At 44.7% G+C, this 24149-nt stretch overlaps 2 protein-coding genes across 4 annotated transcripts; both read left to right on the top strand.

Annotated features, from left to right (window-relative positions):
- The first annotated feature begins 38 nt into the window (after window positions 1-38).
- Window positions 39-1292, top strand: LOC117833732 (xylanase inhibitor protein 2). Its single transcript, XM_034713330.2, has one exon. It carries the CDS (start codon window positions 132-134, stop codon window positions 1080-1082), a length of 951 nt encoding a protein of 316 aa, XP_034569221.1. The 5' UTR covers window positions 39-131; the 3' UTR covers window positions 1083-1292.
- A 19086-nt stretch (window positions 1293-20378) lies between these two features.
- On the top strand, window positions 20379-23749 carry LOC117866313 (protein ACCELERATED CELL DEATH 6). 3 transcript variants are annotated; one of them, XM_034750501.2, is made up of 4 exons: window positions 20380-20677; window positions 21156-21215; window positions 21514-22032; window positions 22133-23749. In XM_034750501.2, the coding sequence occupies exons 1-4, from the start codon at window positions 20479-20481 to the stop codon at window positions 23443-23445; spliced, it is 2091 nt and encodes a 696-aa protein (XP_034606392.1). In that variant the 5' UTR covers window positions 20380-20478; the 3' UTR covers window positions 23446-23749. The 3 variants fall into 3 exon arrangements, with proteins under 3 accessions (XP_034606395.1, XP_034606392.1, XP_034606393.1); XM_034750504.2 differs by lacking the exon at window positions 21156-21215 and having other exon boundaries at window positions 20379-20677; window positions 21589-22032; XM_034750502.2 differs by lacking the exon at window positions 21156-21215 and having other exon boundaries at window positions 20385-20677.
- Window positions 23750-24149: the final 400 nt, after the last annotated feature.

Consider the following 24149-nt stretch of genomic DNA (forward strand, 5'->3'; position numbering starts at 1 on the left):
TAACCCACTGGTGTTGTTCAGGGGGCGCCCCAGTTAAATCCAAAGCAACGCTGGTTTGTCTTGGCTTCATCTTCTTGCTTCGTCCTTCCGCCGCACACAGAACAGCCGACAGAGACGTCGTCCTTCCGGAAATGGCTATAAATACACGTACCCCCACGACTACAATCTTCACAACACCAATCCATATTCGATCCGCACCAGTCACCACAATGGCGTTCCAGCACCGGCCCTGCTGCCTCCTCCTCCTGGGAGCTCTCCTCGTCTCCCATCTCGCCGCTGGGCTCGCCGCCACGGGCCCCGGCGACGTGGCCGTGTACTGGGGCCGGAACAAGGACGAGGGCACGCTGCGCGAGGCCTGCGACACGGGCGCCTACACCACCGTCCTCATCGCCTTCCTCAGCGCCTTCGGCCACGGCAAGTACACCCTCGACCTCTCCGGCCACCCGGTCGCCGGCGTCGGCGACGACATCAAGCACTGCCAGTCCAAAGGCGTCCTCGTGCTCCTCTCCATCGGCGGGCAGGGCGGCGAGTACTCCCTCCCGTCCTCCCAGGCCGCCACCGACCTCGCCGACTACCTCTGGGACGCCTTCCTCGCCGGCGGCCGCGCCAGCGTGCCCCGCCCCTTCGGCGACGCGCAGGTGAACGGCGTCGACCTCTTCATCGACCAGGGCGCCACCGAGCACTACGACGAGCTGGTCCGGCGGCTGTACGGCTACAACAGGTACTACCGCGGCGGCGGGATCACGCTGACGGCGACGCCGCGGTGCGCGTACCCGGACCAGCGGCTGCAGGGGGCGCTGGCGACGGGGCTCGTCGGCCGCGTCCACGTCCGGCTCTACGGCGACCTCCGGTGCACGTGGGCGGCGCGGGAGGCCTGGGAGAAGTGGGCGGCGGCGTACCCTGGCAGCCGCGTGTTCGTCGGCGTGGTGGCGTCGCCGGAGGCCGACAGGGACGCCTACATGTCCCAGAAGGACCTCTACTACAACGTGCTGCAGTTCGCGCAGAAGGTGCCCAACTATGGCGGCATCATGGTCTGGAACAGGTACTACGACAAGAAGAACCACTACATCAGCAGCAGCTAAATAAGCTTCGGACACGGTTCACCTAAGATTAATCTTCATGTGTTGTTAGTTTATATACGTAATAAATAATGTGTGTATTCGTACTGTAATCTACAAATAAAATGGAGAAAGCTGTTTTATGAAGGACACTGTATCTGTATCTGGGCACTACATTGTACTCCTAATAATTGTGTTTGATCTAATTATAATAAAGAACAGTGGCTTCATGCACATCCTGTGTTCAATGTGACTATTATGTGGCGACCGTCGATATCGTGCTATACTATATATACATCAAGAACAAATTGCGAGCAAGTGAGTAAATTGTGTGTGAATTCATCTAATAATTAATGTAAGGCCCCGTTTGGATCATTGGAATTGAATTCCATCCTAATAATCATAATTTAGACACAAATTAATTAAGCTAATATAATTGTATGTGGAATATAGTTGTATATTATAGTTGGTGATATGGGAGAGATACTTGTATGCTGCACTTCTACTATAGAGAAGCGAGTCTAAGAGCGTGCTATAAGAATTGAATTCCATCTAATAACCATAATCTATAGAATCAATTTCCATCTCCCACCCCATGAATTTAAGATAGGCTTATATCTAAACTTTGGAAAGTTGTGGAATGCCACATTCCAACATAAATTAGCCTACTCCATTAAATAGATTCCAATTCCTTGGACCCAAACGGGGCCTAATGGAAAAACGAAAACGAGAGGGCTCTCGTTTTACCCTTCAGGTTCAGGTTATTAGATCCCTCTGTTTGGAACTTTGGATGTGGCTGCTTGTTGAAGAGGAAGGACAAGATGATGTAGAATGTAAGAATGGGGATGAATGAAGAATGAAGATGATCATTTGATTCCGATTGATGTCCGGCTATGTTCCCGCGATGGGCGGCACTATGGTGAAGCTAGGATTTAGGGTTATGGTTAGAAGTTTGGATCTTTGGGTTAGAGAGGGGATTTATTGTGGTGCGAGGGCTACGAGGAAGTCTAGGGTAGAACGTCAAATTGAGAGGAGGCTGGCGAAGCGTAGGCTCATGAGGCGGAGGGGTGCTATCCATCATAGCGATAGGTGCCTATGCAGTGAAAGTCGGTGGAGCATCTTTCTCCTCTTGGTTACTTTTAGTGATGGTTCGGATGGTGATGGTCCCACCAAGTGTCTGAGAGAAGGCAGAAGGAATGGTATGGATGATGGATCGATTGAGAGCCTATGAGAGAGGAAGACGAAGAGTGATGTTAATTGCCATGTTTGAGCTTATTGCAAAGCACGAGAAATGATAGAGAAATCAAACGAGTTTGGGAGACGAATATGGACGTAATTGCGTGGCTACTACCCTGCATGATCCTAAAGCAGCAGAGAGGGCCCGCTCTCTAATCGCATCCTAATATAAATATGTCCAAATTAAACTTGCACGCTACAACGTGATGGCTGAATGCACAAATATGGTTGAAATAAAAATGTCTGGATGGAGTTGTGCACGTAACGGAAAAGCATCCGATCCGGTCCGGAGATGGCCGCCGCTGGCTAGCACGGTCCAAATTTGCACGCTACGACGACGCAGCGCGAATCTTAAAGACAATCGGACGACAGAAATGTTTAACTCGACGATCGTGAAGCATCCGGCCAAGTTAGAGCAGCATGCGTGCGTGGCATCGCCGTCATCATCAGCAACTGCAAACTGGCAGCACGCGTGCGCATATGCAGACTGAAAAGACGGATTGGTCAAACCGTTACGTGGCAACCACCTGGACATATATATAAATAATCTTATCTTTTGTGTCCTGATGATCATTCACGTGCAGTGGACCCTGCCTACACGGCGAAGCTAGCAGCTGATGTGGCAGCGAGTGTTTGAGACCTGCATACGAGATACGTCCGGGCGGGCCCAGCACGAGTACACCACATGCTAATTAGCCCTATCCTCCTCAACGTCCGCAAGTACGAAGCCTCCGGCTTATACTGATCAGTGGTTTTGCAGAACATTAGAGAAGCTTGGAGAATAATTAGATGGTCGTCCGACCTGACAAAAGGTTCCAAACCCTTGTTCTAGTGTGCGCTACGGTAGATGCATGCTCACCAGCATGGAAGGTTCCATCCAGTACAGTGCAAACTCCAGGGATGACCACCAGCAGCCACCTTACGGTGTATGTTTTTTTTACATAAGTTAGAAGGGGAAGTCCTACTTTTTTTTTATAACTTTTTTATTCCAGACTCATTTAATTCACTTCCACGAGGAGTCGAATCAGACATGTCTGGTGCTACTCAGGTACTCTAATCACTAGGCTAGATGTCCTTTTACACCTGATAGGGTATGTTGACTGCAAAATACTCGATTGGAAAAAAGAAATTTAATTAACTGATCAATTGATTACAACTAATTCATAATGACAGTATATATACACCCACAATCGGTGCACTAGATTGAAGGACATTGAAAACAAAGTGTACCTTTTTCTTGAATATACACTCTTCTTTGTTTCCCATAAATAAACAGTACAATTGATAACAACTAAGTCATATCGTTCTCGCAGCAACACGCGTGGTATTCACCTAGTTAATTTTACACTACACTGATGATTTTAATTAATGAGTTTGATTGAATTTAATATACAATTGCGTTTTATTTTTTCCTTCTACTTATTAATTATTACATCCATAGTTTAATTGAGTTTCATTTAGGGTAATATAGAATTATTTTTTATTATATTTTTTTCAACTTATTAGTTACTACATCCATAATTTAATTGAGTTTATAGAATTACGACTCATAGCTCATTAAATTAGTTAATATAACATACAATTGTTGTTATAGGTTGTTAAAGATGGATCATAGAGTATGGATGTATAGCATACGGAGACATTCGCATACATTCATGTCAGAGGTATGAAAGTTTGTGGAGGCTGCGGAGAAGCACGCTCGTATTTGCAAGACAAAGCAAATATGTTGTCCGTGTTTTGACTATTGCAACAATATTGTATGGGAGGATACTAAAATCATCAAGAGGCATTTGATAAAGCGAGGTTTTATGGATGGATACACAATTTGGTTCCAGCATGGTGAGGCAAGAGGTACTTTCAATAACACAGACATTGATACTAGCTCTGATAAAGTGGGTAGTGATGATGTAAACGAAAATGATCGTGCTATGATGGATGATGATTATGACCATGGAGATCAAAATGGTGATCAAGCATATGCGCGTGTGGAACCATAGGTGGACAAGGAATGTGATGTTGATACGGAGTACATGTTGCACCACATTGAACCGGAAGTGTTGCAAGGGAGTGCTAAAGGGTTAGAGAATTTTGAGACACTCAAGAAGGCAGCAAAGGACTGTATGTATGACGCATGTGGGAAGGAGTGGGTAGTGTTGCATTTCGTCCTTCATCTTCTGATCTTGAAGGCTAAATTCGGCTGGTCAGATAATAATTTCAATGATCTCCTTACTCTGCTGGGCAAGTTGCTCCAGAAGCCTAACTTTGTGCCAAAAAACACAAACGAAGCAAAGAAGATTATCAATCCATTCAAGATGTGTGTGCAAAGAATACACACGTGCAGGAACCACTGCGTATTATATCGCGGTAAGTACGTAGCATTGGAAAAGTGTCCAAATTGCGTTGCTAGCTGTTACATTTCTATGAGAACTGTGCCGGTTCCTCCATCGGGAATAAGAGGAAGAAGGGTGCAAAGAAAAGTGCTAGTGCTCAAGTGGAGGACGAGTCCTGTATAGGTACTGACATGACAACTCAGCGCATAGTTCCTACCTTGGTGATGTTGTACCTGCCGTTGATGGACCATATGAAGCGTTTGTTCTCAAACCCAAAGACTGCTAAATTGATGACTTGGCATGCTGATCGCTCAGTAAAGGCTGACGAAAAGCTTCGACATCCTTCCAAAGCTCGCCACTGGAGGACCTTTAATGCCAATCATCTAGAGTTTTCAGATGAATAAAGGAATGTACGGTTCGCGTTGAGTACAGACGGTATGAATCCATTGTGTGAAAGAAGCAGCACGCACAACACATGGCCTGTAGTGATGACCATATACAACCTTCCCCATGTTGGATTTAGTAGCCCGACAGTCCACCATAGGGTTACCCAAGTGGTTAATTTGTAGGCGAGGGCAATTACGAAACCAAGAACTCGAAGGTGATCGCAAGAACACAAATAGCACATGAGGGTTTTAGATTGGTTTGGGCCTCCGGAGAGTAATACCATACGTCCTGTATGTTTGGTGGTTTGTATTGCTCAATGGTTCGATGGGACTCAATGATTGGATACGCTCGGGGGTGCCCTTGACCGCCTTATATGGGCTGACGACTAAGAGTTATAAGTCGGTTTGAATCTAATCTACTCAATAATTGCTTGGAGCTTCCCCTCGAAATATCAGACATCCAAAACATAATCCATATCTCGTAGCTTAAACAATGCAATATCTCGTAGCTTAAACAATGCATGAGAGTTCCTGAGGAGTAATGTCACACCTGTCTTTAGAAACAAACCAAGTGTGCACTGTATGTGTGGCAGGATCAAGTTAGTAATATATACCAAAGGCAATATGATTAGTAAAATTTGTTTAATAATTACACTAGCGACTCAAGAGTCTCAAATAAATACAGCGTCTTATCGAATTGCATAGTAGAACTCCATCTCCAAAGACAATCGACTAGGGGTTGCATACGCCTAGAACTCAGCACCATCTTCACTCCACAGCAACTTCTTATTTTGAGCAACATTTTATTTATATGGAACAAGAATATATAGGAAATAGCAAATGTGAGTACATGCCATACTCCACAAGTGCAAGAAATAAATGACATGCAAGGCTAAATAAAGGAAAAGCTGACTAGTTGACTACGAGACTACGATAAGCAATTTTAGTTGGTCAAACTTTATTAGCAATCCAATTACAATATGAAACTCTTCCCATGACCAAAACCATAACAGTGGCCATACCTCCAGATTAACATAACCAAGTTGTAATACAGAGAGAACCAGATCCACCAGATTAACTAGAAGCTCAAAATCATAACCAGAAACCACCACCCAACTAATTATGTGATATATCAGTTTTGTACATTATAAAGGGTTGTACAACTTTACCCATGAGCGGTGATTCCCATTTGCCAAGTATCCATGGGTCATATTAAACACTTGCAAGGTGAGTTGATTGGGTTTCACTCCGAGGCATTTACAAAGAGTATCCAGTGTGCATTAACCCTCTAAGGTTTCGCCATTACTGCCCCCTCTTGAGCCGTACCAGATCCTGGACATGCATCACCAGCATCGCCCACCTAATACAACACTAGGTTCCCGTAAATAAACAGCCAAGTCCATAGCCCATGTAGATCTCATGGTTGCACTGTTTTTTTAGGTGGTCACTCCATGAACCGGTGCTTAGAAGTTGACTTGGGCATGACAAACACTTTACGCAGATATACCAAAACCATCAAAACCACAATGCCATGCCACATGTCCGAGTCCCTAGAATCCATGCATGTTGCTAAACCATTACCATCAACCACACATTGCAATATGCCATTAGTCAAGATTAAATTAAGAACCCAGACCATACCCATGTGTAGAGCAACTAAGCAGTTATTACCCAACATAAAAGGTAAAGCCCAGGCGAGAAGGGATGTAAGGAAAAACTAGGTACAACCTTAATAGGACCCATCATATTATGACTCAGCATGCAAATAGTATAACTAAGCAGGTGTCATAGGTAAAAGAAATATGATTAAGGGCAGCCTTCCTCAAAGTGCTGCTGCTGCTAAGAGTCTTCAAAGTCTTGCTCTTGAAAACATAGCAATCATCCACAAACATCCAAGGCAAACATACAAGTGAACGAGTAAAATAAAATAAGGACAGTTTACCAATCATCAATACATAACAAATAAGGCAGTCAAACTCATTCTACTCATTGCTGCGATCGTATATATGAGCGCAAGAGTCACTAAAATCAGAGTTAAAATGGAAAAAGATATGGGTTTCCGAGGGAAAAGGGAAAATTATTAGATCAGGATGAAACCATAATATCGGTGATGGAAAACAAAAGCTAAATACCAGTGGCATTGATTACTATGGATATATATTGTAGTGCCGGCCGATGTAAACATGGCATCACCAGAGTACATAGGCAATAAAATCATACGGCAAGCAGGGAATTGTCTGCTTATTTCTATAGGATGGCAGCATCGGTTTATTATTTTGCTCGGCTTGCAAAGATCATGGCTGCTTGCTTGACGTGCCCAGCTTGCTTGACGGCATGCGCGGCTCAGCAACGGTGCATGGTCGGCGCGGCTGGCTTCGTTGGCTCGGCAGGCCAGAGGTGCATGCATGGCGACGCACAGCTCGGGCCGCGCGGACGTAGCAGCCAATGCACGTCACACAGGAACAAATACGTAAGCTAGAAAACAAGAAACGAGGGACGTGGGTGAGATGCAAAACGGAGAGAACAACAGGGGCTTCCTCGAGTGGCGGCGGCTTGGAGCTCGAGCATCGCGTTGTTGCGGTGCTAGGGCACAAGAAGGGCGCAGTTTATTCGCGGAGAAAGGAAAACAAGGGGTGCCGGCTTGCGACTCGTAAACAACGCGCGGGCCATGCAAAGGGCAGCGTGCCTGCCAAGGAGAGAGCTGGGCCGCCTTCTGTTGCTGATGATGCAGGAGAGAGGCTGGCTGTGGCTGCTGGGCTGCAATCTGTACGCTGCTTGCTCGGCCTCCAAACGGTCTGGGCTCAAAAGGACAGGGAGAGCAGGCCGAAATGGTAAAAGGAGAAAAAAGGTAATAGAAAAGGTTTTCTTTACTAGTTTAGAACGTCCAAACAAATATAACCAACTCTTCTAAGCCACCAAAAAATAAATATGCAGCAGCGTGGATGTAACAAACAAAATGTAACCTATGAGTCTTTGGATTTAATTTAGAAAATAATTATTTTACTACACTAAATATCTTGATAACTATATGAAATTAGAAACAAGAGAAATTATTTATATTTATTTGCATTATTTATTCACATCCAAAAATTAGAAATTTTGGGGTGTGACAAGTTATGGATATGGAGTCAGACCTATAGTATCAAGAGAGACCAATAAAAGTTTGGGATGTGGCCACAGGCAAACAAGGAGAATAACACTAAGATTCTGCCAGGTACAATAAAGGAATCACATAGAAGCATAAGCCAACTGCGAAAGAGAAGATGACCTCAAGAAATAATTTCCATACTTATTCAAGGAATAACTTGAATCTCAAGATGAGATTATTTTTAAGTGGGGTAGGTCTATAATACCCGTGCTTTTGTCATGCTCAAAAATCGTTAAAATTTTGAACTTTTAAAACTTGATGCAAAGTACCTTTTCACATATCCACTTGAAAATCAGAAAGTTGTGCAGTCCTTCGATTGTTTACTTATGTATTTGGACCATTTAGTGATACAAAATCCACTTCCTTTTTTAATTTAGTTCAAACCTTTCTAAAAGAAAAATATTTTTTCCCTTCATTAGACTCCTACCAACCCTAAACCTCTCCTCTTATCTCCTTAGCCCAACCCTCCTACGGTCCACAAAGGCCATCAATAGCCCAAGTCCTCCTCCCTTCTCCCTCCCCCCACCCCTCTCTCTCTCTCCAACAATTGCCCCCCCCCCCCCAATCAGCAGGCCAGTCGGCCTCCAAATTTTTGGGGCCCCCATTGGCCCGTATATCATGCATGGCAACTGGGCTGACTACACCAGGCCTCCAAATTTTTGGGGCCCCCATGTTCAACAAGTACAACGTGACCTGACCTCCCTCTAGTGGCCTGCCTCTATTAGCTTTTGAAAATCTGATGATATACGGGCCTGGAGCTGATGGCCTACCGATTAGAATTCTAATCGCCAGATCGCCTAACACCGTGACCGTCGAGGAAGTAGGAACCGCGCTTCTCACCTTCACCTCAGCGCCACCAGCCGTTGCAATCTCGTCGAGTGCTCGAGTCGCCAGGAGCCCAGGACAAGCAGTCAAGCATCAACCATCAATCTGCTATCTGCTATCAGTTGGTATTGGTTACAATTCACAAGTAGATTAAATTTCTTCATCGGTAGGTGATCGCTCAACCAGATTAAAACTGTCCTTGGATTCCGCCGTAATTCAGGTTGCCTTGCGCAGTGTGACTATGGTGAAGTCATTCCAAAAGGATATGAACAAGATCACTGAGAAGGTGCAGGCTTCTGACCAGCGCTGGTACAAGTTCATAGTGACTGGTAATGTAATGTTATGTGGTGACCGGCTCAATGATTTGTGTGCAATCGTGTCAATGATTTGTTAATTTAGCTTTGTTGCTTTGTAATTCATGAAACAGGGAGGCCTATTTATTTATCATGTCTTCTAGAAATAGAAAATATGAGTCAGGTAATGAAAAGCACAAGAAGAAACAAAGGCTTGAACAATTTGCTCAGACTCAAAAGGGTGCTCTTGATAGATTTGTTGTTAAGAACTATCAAACTAGTGCACAAGATGAAACTCCTCAGGCACACAGTGATGGAAATCATGGTGATAACATAGACAACATTGAGGCTTACACTTTAGAAACTAAATCAGTGCAAGTTAATCCCAACAATGCGGATGGTGTTGATGATACCCTTGATAGATCAGCTAGTATTGAAAGTGACAATGATTTGAGGGTTCCTTTTCAGCCTAACATATTTGATCCAAGATATTGGGATGGACTAGATCGAAAACAGGTTGATATTTTGGTCCAAAAGGGTCCTAAAAGGGACTTATTTGTTCAGAAAGGTCCTAAAGATAGGTTATCAAGGAGGTTTTCTGCAGCATTATATACTAGAATTTTATCAAATGGGGAAACTTGTGCTAGAGAATGGCTGGTATATTCCAAAGAGCTTGATAGAGTATTCTGTTTATGTTACAAGTTATTAAGGAAGGGGCAACTAAGGAGTCAACTAGCAAATGAAGGTCTGAGTGATTGGTCACATGTTGGCACTCGGACTTAAAGATCATGAAACTAGTGCAGATCATATTACAAATATGGCCTCTTGGTACGACATGAAACTAGTTGCTCATAGAGAAATTGAGAAGGAAAAGGAACATTGGAGGAAGGTTTTGTTCAGAATTATTTTGATTGCAAAATTCCTTGCAAAGCATAACTTACCATTGCGTGGCACCAATAGCAAGCTGTATCAGGAAAGCAATAGCAATTTCCTAGGCATGGTTGAAATGATGGCTGAATTTGATCCGGTTATTCAAGAGCATGTTCAACGCATAACAAATGATGATATCCATACACATTACCTTGGTCATGGCATCCAGAATAAGGTAATAGATTTGCTTGCTGCTTCTATCAGGTCTGAAATAATTAGAAAAATAATGGAATCAAAGTATTTCTCAATTATCCTTGATTGTACCCCTGATATAAGCCACCAAGAATAAATGTCTTTGATCATAAGATACTGTTGGCACTAGAAATCGGTCAACCGAATCCCAGCAACCGACACACGACCCGGGAGAATCTGCTTAGCTCCTGTTCGGGTAAATGCCCTGGTGCGGTTCGCGCGGCGTGCCAGCCAATCTGACCTGTTGATTGGCAAGGAAGAACACGTGTCAGGTCCAGAAATTACGATCGGCTAAGTTTCCGATCGAGAGAGTTTATCGGCGAATCGGCCGATTAACTGTGATGATGAAATCGGCTATAAGACAGCCTGATCTCTATAGCCTTGTAGACAGGAAATTGCTAAAGTGATCGGTACAAAGCTTATGATAACAACACTAGGAACAGATCTAATCGGCAATAGATGAATCTAACGATAGAAAATAAAGAAAGCCGATACTACCGATTCCTAGCTGGATAACTGGTGATAAAAAAAAAAACTAGAAAAACAGGTAAAAACCTATGAATCTAGCAAATATCGATAACTAGTGAATAAATCTAAACGAAACAACAGCGATACGCCCGGAGTTAAAGCTTAGATATTACTCGATAAACGGAACTTACAGAATCGGCCAGAGATCAAGATGATGCAGCCCTGCCAACCCGCACGAACTCGTGGAAAAGAGAAAAGTAGTAGCGAAGTCGCCTGAAAGTAAATACGAGGAAAAAAGTAGCTTGTTGTATTGATTGGTTGATGATTACAGATTTACAAAGGTAGCTATTTATAGCCCCGTACAGATAACTTCTTAACCGACTAGAATCCTATCTCTAATTCAAACAGAAAACGAATATCTACAAGCACAATTTGTGCTAGGTTAGTTACTCCACGCTTCGTGGGCTGACCTCCACCTTGTCCTTCCATCCCTTTCCAAGCCCATACAGGCCCAATTAGTCCACCCTCCTAATCGACTGATTCCTTATCGGCAAAAGGTTACCGATTGGGACTCTGGCGTATTCGGCCAAAAGCGAGATAAAGGTCACCGGCCGATTCCGCACTATAGCACCATTTGGCCGATTCCCAACTGTGCTTCTTCGATTTCCTTTCTTCTTGGTGCCGATTCTACTAGTGACGAAATCTGGCGTCAACAGATACGTTGACACATCTTCAGATTCTATTTGCATTGAGGAATTGTTCTTAGGTTTTCTGGATATTAATGATACTACAGGCCAAGGGTTATTTGATGTTTTACAAAATGAATTGAAGAATCTTGACCTTGATATAGACAATGTGAGAGGACAAGGATACGACAATGGATCAAATATGAAAGGGAAAAATATAGGGGTACAAAAGAAAGTTTTGGAGATCAATCCTCGAGCCTTTTATTCTGCTTGTGGCTATCATAGTCTTAATTTAGCACAATGTGATGTGGCAAAGAGTTGCGGTAAAGCAAAAGTTTTTTTTGGAATCATACAACGTATCTATACAATATTTGCTAAGTCCACTAAGAGATGGTAAATTTTGAAAGACAACATATCATGATTCACTCTCAAGCCATTGTTAGCAACTCGCTGGGAAAGTCGTGTTGACAGTGTTAAGGCTATAAGGTTCCAAATGCAGGATATACGAGAAGCTTTACTAAAAGTATCAGATACTGATAATGATGCAACAATATGTAGTGAAGCTAAAGTCCTCCTCCCTTCTCCCTCCCCCCACCTTTTCTCTCCAACAATTGCCCCCCACCCCCCTCATCAGTCATCAGCCTCCTATCTCGATCCATTAATTCTGAGCTCCCCGATAGCGGGAAAGAAGCTTCGCATGCCCTTCAAGTGTCCAATGGAAAAGAGCATCAACCCTTCCTTTCTCCTACCCAAACCATCTCTTCTTCTCCTCTACCTTCACTTCTACTGGAGGGCATGGCCGTGATCTTGCTTCCCTGATTTCCACTAGCATGTAGCAAGACTAGCCGCACCATCTTTGACCGAAACTGCTCTGCCACATCCTCGAGCCCATGCGTGCACCAATTTTGCCATAAATTACACTGAGCCCAAGCTACATAGCTAGGAAAGACCTCACCGTGGCAAGATATTTCTGCCATGGTGAACCAACATAGCTGGCTTATAAAAAGGCCTTGTCAAGCTCCCTGCTAAGGACCCCATGCTTGAGTGACACTACAAGAAATCTTCTTGCCTATGACAAACCTAAAAGTCTCATAAACACATTTTTTTCATCTTAAACCGTGATTTATGAAGCTCATGTTAAGAAAACCCTTCGTCATTAATTGAGTGTCATAAACCGCAACTAGTGACATTCCTTATTTTGGTGCGTCACTCAGATAATGATGAATGTAAATTCATCCCACAAGTCATCATAAAACTATCTCTGAGGTTACGTCACGTTCGACAAGAATCCAACGTGGCTCCGATGTGGTGTGACAATTGTGATGAATTGTTTCGTCATGAAACTGATTTAGGCCCAATTCTTGTTGGATTAAGCCCAATAATTGCTGTCGTCATGACTAGGTTTAGGCCCAATTCTTGTTGGACCAAGCCCAAAAATTGTTGTCATCATAACTTGGTTTAGGCCCAATTCTTGTTGGATCAAGTCAAACATATGCTGACATCATAACTTCATTTAGGCCCAATTCTTAATCTAAAAATTTGTTGTCATCATAACATTGTTTAGGCCACAAAAGAATGGGCTGACGGGGTGAGCCCACAAAATTTTGGGCCAAGTTATTTTTGATATAGCTCAGGTAGCGCTTAATTAAAATATAATATGATTTAATATTACATGCAAAACAATTATGTAATTGACAGCTCAAATAATTCGTACATACCACACATACAAATAAATATTTCGCATCACACTTCATACATTATTATTCATGTCCAAAGAACAAGCACAAACATATTATCCATATGAGATCACAAACCCATGATATCTCTTTGACAAGAACAAAGCTGACTTAAGCAGTTGGGAGGACATGAGAAGATGCCTAAGAAATACATTGACCTTACCATTTGAAGTTTAGTAGTTGACGAAGGAGGTACTTAGTTTGTCTTGCTGACTTATTGCTTTTTTTCAAACTTTCAATCTCCTTAGACTATTAGATAATCAAGGAAGGGACTTGACTACAAATCTTGAGGACAAGAGTTTGGTACTGCAACCCCAATGATTGTTTTGAATATTTCAGCCTACAAATGAAAGGAGTAGAAGTCAAACTTCAATCTTAAACAAAGCAACTAAATAAAGTAAAGAATACAAGAGTAGGATAATCACTTGTTTAGTTACATACCACAACATGTGATTGAATTTCATTAATCCTAGAATGTGGAACTAGGCCCTGCACAATATGTATTTGGCCAGTTGTCTTAGATATAAGAACAAAATGTACCATGACCATAGAAATGCAGATGTCGGCCTTGCAGAGAGATCTAGAGCGGCCAAGGTAAGAGAAGGAGCTCAAATCTAACACAATACACCATGAAATAGGGACCGTGGCCACCACTAGGTGTAACTATGCTCCGCTCCGGATAGAAATAAACTTGAGCAAAGTGCTCTTCGGTGAAGCAGATGTAGATTTAGAAAATTGGTGGGGAACTACATAGAAAAGAAATGAGATTCTCACTTGTGGAGCTCGAAGATGCAGTGGTGCATGGTTGGACAGAGCAGCCAGTGGTTTGTGCGGCATCCTTGCTCAACTACTCAGCTGCATCAGCATGGGCGCAGCCGCTGCAAGGATACTGAGATGTTCCTCCGAGACTGCCGCCAACCATCTTGCATCTTGATGCCCACTGTTGGTATATTTAACAATCATGAATAAATCCGCAAGCTCATGGATACCATTGTAGCTTTCACCTCAGAGTATTCCAAGGGTTATCGAATCCAAGGGAATGTGTGTGTATACCTATGACTCTAGTATCCAAGGACAACCAAGATAAATGTAGGCGAAGGGTAGAGAGGATTACTAACGATAGCACTTGAGGTAAGTTAAAGGTCGATCTCTTATTATTTTTGCTTGCTCCGGGCACTGGCTTACTCCTAGTCTTCTAGGCAACTTTGGCCAATGGCTCTACGCTATATCCGAATGCGGAGGATTACACAAGACCAATAGGGCTGTCACCACCTACGATCTACTCCTAGCAACCCTAGGGATATAAGGAAAACGAAGTATAACCCCTAGACTACACGTTTACACTATTAATTACTACTGACGTCCCATAGCAAACCTCAACACTCTATATAAATATAGAGCGACAAACCCACAAGCAAAGAGAACTGATCTCACTTAAACCTAAGTACTTAGGTACATAATTTAGCAAGGTCTAAAGGTACACATGAGAGCTTATAAGCCTATACTATGATTGCAAGTGTATCTGACTAGCATACGAGCATATAAGCTAACCATATCAACATAGCAAGGGTATAAGACTAACTCATGCATATAAGAACCAAGCATAACACTATATAAAGGAATCACGGACACTCACTTAACTTGCTCTGAAGGAAGCCAACATCCGTAGAGGTACAAGCTGGAAGGAGAGTGCCGACACCCTGGTACTCCTCCCGAACACCACTCACTCAATCCCTATTCTAAGCACTAGCCTAAGCAGGGCTTCACCATGGAGTGAAGCTCTCTCTCTTGTATCTTGAAGTGGTGTGTGTGAAGTGAAGCTTACCCCCTCCTTATATAGGCTCTTGGGGTCGGGTCCTGGAGGGAATATGCGAGGAATCTTCCCTAACTAATGCAGGGGCACCATCAACCGCCACCACGTGTCAGTTGGGGATGACAGGAGCCAAAGGTAGTTTGGCCAAACCCCTGGTTCGGCCGACTCCACTTGGCCGCCTCTCACACCGCCTTCGCTCTAGGTCACTGCCCTATGGGTCCTCACTTGGGTACGGGGTGCTTGGGTCGTGAAAGTAGTTGGTTTACTCCCGTTTGTGGGCCCATGGATCCTCGTGCTTGCTTCTGATTGGTCAAGAGTGTGTTTCCTTGCTCTTGAGGTGTGTTCTCTCCTATAATTGACCTGCATACAAATATTCACAAACAGTTGTGGAATTCGTTACTAATAACTCCTACCGCTAAAGTTGATTCTTATCTTTTTGGTACTTTTGCAGGAGTTAACGGCCTAAATTTGGTACTTAAGAGTCATTAACACCCACCGCCCATGGAGCTTGCTGCCGCCGCTGAGGTTCCCCGAGACTGCCGAGGTCGGCCGCTACCACAGATCTGGTTGGGCTTTACAGCCAGCAGAGAGGAGAGTCCTAATTTTGGAAATACAAGATGGGAGTTTGGAGGGACACTGCAGTAGCCATGTTTTGTTTTTTATTATTTGGGGGTAGGCAAGAGAATACAGAATTTAAAGATCCCGCTTCCAAGTTCCTGGGCACGAAATGAAATTTGGTAAGCTGCACTGGCTCCGAGATCACCGACAATATTGTGCGTTCTTATCGGACCCATTTGTCAGCGAAGCTAGGTGCGTTTCATCTTGCATACAACACAGGCGGAAGACGAATATCTGGGAGAGGCCCATGCTTTAGTGAACCTGGGTGCGTTTCTAGTCACTGACCATAAAGGGAAATAGCGGCTTTCTCCAACTATAATACCTACGCATCAATTTTTTTAACTCATCTAGATGTAAGGATTTTCTTTTTTTTATCCTGACCAAAGCGCACTCATGTACCAGCTAAATATTTCGCATGCCTACCCATGAATGAAAGCCAGCATATTCTGCACTATACTTGTGGCACGATTCCTGATCGGTGCAGTACTGCATATTCCGAGCATCACACATATTTTCATGGCTACAATAATCCCGTGAGGCATGAGCTGCGAGAAGGTGCACTGCGTTATTGATCATTCATGGTGCTTCAATATATAGGCATGCCCCCGTAAGGTCTTTGCTCATCGGCTCTTCAGACCTCCTTGGTTTTGCACCCTGTGAGAGGTGAGTTCATAGCTTTCGCTTCCTATTTACACGTTGTCATCATTGCTTGTAGGAGGATGGATGGTCATGCGAACAGAGCAGGTAACTTGGATGATGTGCCACCTCCGCAACAACCAAGCTTCATTGATCCATATGATTAGTATGACATGGAGAAGTGGATGAGGATGAAATGGAGGAGGTGAAGAAATATGTGTTTGCTTGGCTGCAGGACCATGGTCACACTCGTGTGCGTCGCAATGGTTGCTTTGTGTGCCCATTCTGCCACCTTGCTCACCAGAGGTGTGGTATTTGTGAAATTCTGCAGCATGCGTCTGGCATTGGTGGCTCGAGTCATGTTACCTTGGACTTGAGGGCTAGTCATCGTGCATTGGAGGACTATCTCCTCGACGATGCTCATTTCGCTGCATTCCGTGCTGCAGCAAGTATGCCAGAATAAGCTTATGCCATATCCATCTCCATGTCCATGTCCGTTGTCTCTTCGTACACCAATTTAGTATTTAAAAAATGTATACTGTCATTGTTGTGTGCGTGTGTGCCCATACCACTGTACGAGTGTGGACATGTAGGGATTTATCATGTATGTGTACTTAAGAATGCGATCTAATAAGAATGGTCATGGTTTATTCATTATTTCAGAAAAAAGGATCTTACGTTGTGAATCTTCTTTTATAAGCTGATACTCGTGTATACTTTGCTCCCTATTCAAGGCACAAAAGAAATTCCCTGTTGTTCGCTGCCTCTGCTCTCTTCCCCACATCTTTCCAATCTCCACCGCCACCCAACAAGCTACTCATCCTCGATGCCCAAATCCACCAGCATGGCTTAGCGCCAGAGAATCTCCTCAAAGCGCACCAACACACTCTTCTCCATAGCAAAAGACCTCTCTGAGGAGTTTGGCGCCCACGTTGCCATCGTCATGTTCTCCCCCACCAACGAGCCCAAAGCCTACTGCGCACCCACCGCCAAATCCGTCCTCCGCACCTACCTCCCCAAGATCCATAGCTCATTGTCTCCAGCTTGTTCTAAAATGGCGGAGGAAGCCACCGCCAGGGTTGATGGAATGAAGCAGGAGGCAAAGGAAACCGCTTTCCTGGCTGAGGCGGAAAGGGCATGTCAGGCTACGTCATGGTTGAAGATCTTTGCGGCTTCGACGAGTGCAGGGAAATAGAACTGGTGGGACGTGGACGTGGAAGCTCTCGGGGTGGACGAGCTTCCGGTATTCATCAGGGCGTTGGAGGTGCTAAGGACCGACGTCCAAGGCCACCTGGATGCAATGGAATCATCCCAAAAAGAGAAGATGCATCCTTAATCCTTTGTTGTTAGTGCTCTCATAGCAAGATAAATCATGAAGATTTTATCTGAACTTTTATGCTACCTTAATCCTTTTGTAATCCATGCAAGCAAGATTTGTATGTTCTCCCATTAGAGGACGCCATGAGAGATGAGGGCGATGGAGAAGGAAGTAAGGGCAAGGTGACAAATGCATTTACAGCAAAGAGTTGGAATAATTGGAATATAGGAGAGAAAGCACTTCTGAGACATATGGGTCCTGTTGCACACAAAACAGCTAAAGAGAAATACATTGGCTTCGTGAATCCTAATGCAACAATTGATGATTGAATTGAGAAGTGGAGTAACGAGGATCGTCCTCTTTATGTGATGAGATTGACTTATTCACTATGATGCTTGAAGTTTCTATTGCATCAAGGGTTGGCCTTCCATGGACATGATGAAAGTGAAGACTCTAGCAACAGAGGGAACTTTATTGAATTGCTTAAATTTCTTGCAGCCAATAGTGAAGAAGTCAATAAGTTTGTTCTCAACAATGCTCCAGGTAATTGTTCCTTAACCAGCCCAAAGATGCATAAGCAAATTATTCAATGTTGTGCCATAGAAACAAGAAAATAATGGAAGAACTTGCGCTTTGCAATTCTAGCTGATGAGTCTAGTGACATGTCACATAAGGAACAATTAGCTCTTTGCTTGTGTTATGTTGATAAATTGGGAAGACCATGTGAGCATTTTATTGGAGTTGTTCATGTAGATGATACAACTTCTTTATCACTTAAGGAAGCAATTGAATCTGTACTTAGGGGGTGTTTGGATCTTTAGGACCTCCTAAAATTTATGTCACATCGAATATTCGGAGGCTAATTAGGAGGATTAAATATAAGCTAATTATAAAACTAATCACACAGATGGAGGCTAATTCACGAGACGAATCTATTAAGCCTAATTAATCCATCATTAGCACATGGTTACTGTAGCATCACATTGTCAAATCATGAACTAATTAGGCTTAATAGATTCGTCTCGCAAATTAGTCTCCATCTGTGCAATTGGTTTTGTAATTAATCTATATTTAATACTCCTAATTAGTATCTAAACATTCGATGTGACAGAAATTTTAGGAGCGACTAAAGAAACAAACACCCCCTTAAATTGGCATGGTATACCCTAGGTGCAAATCCTAGGCCCCGCACTGATATGAAGAGCATGTTGCGGAGGAATGAATTACATAGGCTTCTTTGTCATAGAGATATTTGCCCTCACAGAGTCTCTGTTTGTGCTGCTCTCTACAAACTAGACCTACAAATGGTCCTGAGCTTAGTAATTGATATTGTGGCCTATATTTACCCTCCCAGAGATAGTCCATGTCGTAGCCTATCATCTGCCACATTATCTTTTATTCTTTCAACAGGTTGTGCTTAGTAAATTTGCAATCCATTTCACCATATGGTTTGTTATGTTTTGATAGTTTTTTCATATTCATCTTTTGTCATCTCGACGAAACTAATAGGATGCTAGTATCGAGAATCCAAATGTTCATATATCTTGGCATCTCCAATATTTTTCTTACTTATATTTTTTCATTATTGCCATCCTATTTTTATCGCATAATGTCTGATAGTTAAAAGTAATTTAAATCTAGGCCTACTATCATTACATTTTCTTTGGTTATGACTCTATTATTATCTCAATTTCTTAGTCTTCTTTTTTACTTTCTTTATGTTCCGACACAATAACTTTTGTTGGCTTTATTTTTTAATTAATGGTACAAGTTGGTAATTTATTCATTGCTTAATAATTTTTAGATTAATAACTTTTGTTGGATTTAATTTTTAATTAATGGTAGAAGTTGCTATTTTGTACCTAGGTAAAGGTATTTTAGATTAATTTTTAGTAATGGCAATAGTGGGTTGTTTTGAGTTAGGCATAGGGGTATTTTAGGCTAATTTTATCATAATGGCAGTGGATGGATAATTTTTATTTTTTATTTTTCTTCGATTAATGTGGTAATTTCTAGACCTTAAGCAGACCTTAAGTGAAAATGTGGAGGCTTCTTTTGTTGTTAAAATACTAAGATAATAGAAGGTCTGAATGTGTATTGGATCTTGTGCTATAAATACCTAGAGGGCATTGCCCCCTCCAATTTAGGGGTATATATATCGATTGGGGAATCAGGGATGGAGAAAAGTCTGGGAACTGTGGCGGCGGCTGCGACAACCAATGGAGTCGAGGGGGAATCCATTCCGCGAAGGTTCTCGCGGGAGAAGGGGTCATTCGAGGTTAGGGAATAGGGTTTATTGACGATATTTTCTTTCCTACGACGTGGACCCTACCTTACTTCCCACACTATCGTTGCCGCCAGATGAAAGGGATAGAGTAGGAAGGTGGAGAGTGGGCCCAATGAAACAATAAACAAAATATTGAAAGTGATTAAAAGAGACATGTAAGAGACAAAGAGAAGACCATTGTTGTGCAACTTGTCTCATATAGCTTGTCTCGGAGTCAAGAGCTTGGCTCAACCATTGGCCTTGCTCTTACGCACGCCCTGATGCGTGTATGTTATCGCCAGCAGTGACGATCCAGTACCGTCACGACCACCCTTTTCTGGTCAGTCTTCTCTTGCAATGCGGGCATACATTCGGAGACGTCACTCTCTGGACATGGTGGCTCATCGCGTCTGCATCTAGCCACAGTTGGTGCGTGCATAGACCGCTGAGTGATCAGTAAAGTCTTTATATTTTCACGCACGCAGCTGCTCTACCATGAATCCTACCTTGCGCACGCACACCAGCCACAGCATGATCGGATGGAGCATCCGCAGCAGCACGTGGTCCAGGTCGGGCGTCCGCCCTCGCGTGGCTCGTCTTCAGACGATGCCGCATGCTTGGTCGGCATGTGCCCTGCTCTCTATCGCGCTGCCAACCGAGGGCGCACGGAGGAGGTCATGGCGCTGCTTCTGCAGCAACACGCCGCCGGAGCTGCGGCCAAAGATCGTCAGGACACTGGTAACACAACAGCCTTTCATCAGTTCTTTGCTTCGGATACCCATGTACTCCCTCCCTTCCAAATTGTAGGTCATTCCAACTTTAATGGAGAGTCAAACTATTTTATGTTTGACCAAAATTATAGAGAGGATTACAAAGATTTATAGCACCAAATAGATATACTATGAAAATATATTTAATGACAAATCTAATAATACTTATTTGGTATAATAAATGTTAGTACTTCATTGTATAAATTTGGTAAAACTTGAGATGCTTTCACTTTCAAGAAAGTTAGAATGACTTACAATTTGGAATGGAGGGAGTATGTTTTGTTATAACTTATTTTATCATTAAAAGTACTGAAGCATATATTATATTTTGAAATGTTTCCACTAAATTTGTAAATAAGACTAATGATCAAACGTTTGTCAGAATATGTTTAAAAATGGAGGGAATATTTAGAAATCTAATCGTATGTATTTGCTATGCTATGCAGGTATATATTATTTGTGTATGATCATGAACAGAGTTATATTGATGAAAAAAAGGGTTGATAGTGAGTGTTTGAGCACCCTTTGTTCTCTTTGAACATAAGATGGAATATCATGAAACATAGGCCCCTTTGGTGCCGCTCTTGCTGGCTCCTGCACTACTGCTCCCGAAAACTATTCATTACTGTAGAGCTGCTGTTTTTCAGCTCCTTGCTCTAGACAACGTGGATGGAGGAGCTGAAAAATGTGCGCCCTACCCTGTCTTCATTGGTGGCATGAGGATGCCGCTGGGGTTCGAACCTGGGCTGGCACGCTCCACACATATGTTTTCCTCTAAAAATGATTTCCTGGCATATGTTTCAGGCATTATTCAGCATGGACAGTGTGACATACTCGAAGTGAGCGCGGAGGGTAACACCGTTATTCACGTGGCTGCAGAGCAAGGGCACCACGAGTTGATCCAGGAGCTCTACGTCAGGTTCAATAACATCAAGGGCCTCCTCTCTCACCAGAACTCAGCGCTGGACACGCCGTTGCACTGCGCGGCGAGGGCGGGGCACGTCAGGACAGTGGCCATCCTCATCCAGCTTGCCCAGGACTACTGCGGCGAGAGCATCCTGGGATGCAAGAACGAGGCCGGCGACTCGGCCCTGCACATGGCGGCGAGGCACGGCCATGGCGCGGCGACGGAAGTCCTGGTCTCGGTGGCGCCCGAGCTGGCGGCCGAACTGAACAACGCCGGCGTGTCGCCGCTGTACTTGGCGGTAATGAGCGGGTCGGTGCAAGCCCTTAGGGCCATTATCGCGTGCAAGGACGCGTCGGCTGTCGGGCCGAGCTTGCAGAAGCAGAATGCTCTGCACGCTGCCGTCTTCAAGAGCTCAGGTTAGTTCGTTCCGTGTCTGCTTCGTGATCATTGTAGCTTCATGATGATCAGCATGACATTGTCACGGAACTAATCTGTTCAGCATTGCACTGCCTGCAGTAATGGTTGACCTGCTCCTGGAATGGAGACCGGCTCTGGCGGAACAAGTCGACGGCAGCGGCAGCAGCCCGCTCCACATCGCGTCGTCCGACGGAGACAGCGACGTCGTGCGCGCGATCCTGCGAGCGGCGCCGCCGAGAACGGTGTACAAGAAGGACTCCGGTGGACTCTCGGCCCTCTTCGTCGCGGCTCGGATGGGCCACCACCGCGTCGTCAATGAGATTCTGGAGTGGTGCCCCGACGCCGCGGAGCTCCGCGACGACAATGGCGGGACCTTCGTGCACGCCGCGGCCAAGGAGAAGAGCGACTCGTTCGCAAAGGAGAAGCACCGCCACTCTGTCGTATCTCTCGCAATCGAGAACCCCATGCTGCGCGGCCTCCTGGACGTGCAGGACAAGGATGGGAACACGCCGCTCCACCTCGCGGTGGCCGCCGGCGCGCCGCGCGTCGTGGATGAACTGCTACGGAAGGGCAAGGTGCGCGCCGATATTCTGAACAACGACGGGCGCACGGCATTGGACCTCGCCGCCGGATCGACAAGCTTCTTCACGACGGTAAAACTGGTGGTGATGCTGGTCGGATTCGGTGCACAGCTCCGGCCGCAAAGGCAGGACCATCTGAAGCTGTGGAGCGGCCACGACAGCATAGCGAAGGATATAGAGAGAACATCGGACAGCCTCGCGGTGGTGGCCGTGCTCATCGCCACCGCCGCGCTCGCCGCCGGGTTCAACGTGCCCGGTGGGTACGGCGAGAAAACGGGCGAGGCGAACCTCGAGGACAGACTCGTCTTTAAGGGCTTCCTGGTCCTGGACATTTCCGCGGTGGCAGCGTCCGTTGTCGCGGTGATCCTGCTCGTCTACGGGAAGGCGTCGCGCTCCGCTGGCTCGTGGAAGAGCTTCGCCGCGGCGCTGCAGTGCATGTGGGCGTCGCTCATCTGCCTCATGCTGGCGTTCTACGCTGTGCTGGATGCTGTGACGACCACGAAGGCGGTCTATCGCTACGGGTTTCCGGTGATCTTCGCGTGCATCGTTGTCTTGAGTATCTTCATCATGTCGCGGATCGAACCGGTGAGGACGTCGCTCACGGTCTGGAGATTCATGTGTCATCGTGCGAAGTCGTCGCGCCAGACAGGCTGGAGATTCATGTGCCAGCAGCGTTGTCACTTGAAAGGATGGCATGCTGTCCAGAGGCAGTTTCCGCTCGCCGGTGCTTACGTGCTCAACTTGTGTCTGTTTACAGCTACATATGTTCTAATAGGGATTGTAGGTTTTGTAGGCATCTCTTGGTTAGAGCAGCTCCAGCGTATGTTTTAAGGGGGTGCTAGCTCCAAATAAAGCATTAGTATCACTTTTTCTAGGCGCCAAAACCCGGAGGGCACGGTGTCAGGAAGCACCACTTAGGCCCCGTTTGGTAGGGCTTCTCAAAGTGCTTCTCCACCGGCTTTTGGTGAAGCCCTACCAAAGGGTCAATTTCAAAACGGCTTCACCACCAAAGCCGGGGAGAAGCCGCAAAACGGCTTACACTAGAGAGGAGAAGCCGAAAAAAGTGGCTTCACCGGCTTCTCCTCCCTCTCCAAGCATTAAGTGATCATAAAATTACATATATTGCCATTGAGAAGCCGTTTTACCAAATGTTTTGCAAAACGGCTTCAGCTTCACTAAAAAAGTCACTCCACCGAAAAAGCCGAAGCTGAAGCCGTTTTATGAGAAGCCGAAGCTCTACCAAACGGGGCCTTAGCAGTGGTGCTAGCTTTTTGCACCCGCTGCTTCAAATAAAATAGTATATTTCACTCTTGACTACTACATTACATGCATGGGAGGAAAAAGCTGACAGCGAGAATTGTCTATAGGATAAAAGGTTGCTTTTGCTTTAGCTTATACGTTGGAGCATTTTGTCTCAGCTAGCACCTGGATGACATGTCTGGATTCAAAATTCTTGGAAGGACTATACGCTGGCCTTGCTCTCAGAGAGCATCGAGGAAATGGGTCGGACACCGTCCACCTCGCCTGCTCCCTCT

Source organism: Setaria viridis, chromosome 8 (assembly GCF_005286985.2).
Source record: "Setaria viridis chromosome 8, Setaria_viridis_v4.0, whole genome shotgun sequence".
NCBI classification, from domain to species: Eukaryota; Viridiplantae; Streptophyta; class Magnoliopsida; order Poales; family Poaceae; genus Setaria; species Setaria viridis.

Bases quoted from the DNA above. Each gene is read 5' to 3' on its own strand.
- LOC117833732 (XM_034713330.2), top strand. From the start codon at position 132: ATGGCTATAAATACACGTACCCCCACGACTACAATCTTCACAACACCA.
- LOC117866313 (XM_034750501.2), top strand. From the start codon at position 20,479: ATGGAGCATCCGCAGCAGCACGTGGTCCAGGTCGGGCGTCCGCCCTCG. The intron at 21,216-21,513 runs GTGAGTGTTTGA...CATATGTTTCAG, and splicing joins GATGAAAAAAAGGGTTGATA to GCATTATTCAGCATGGACAG. The intron at 22,033-22,132 runs GTTAGTTCGTTC...CACTGCCTGCAG, and splicing joins TGCCGTCTTCAAGAGCTCAG to TAATGGTTGACCTGCTCCTG.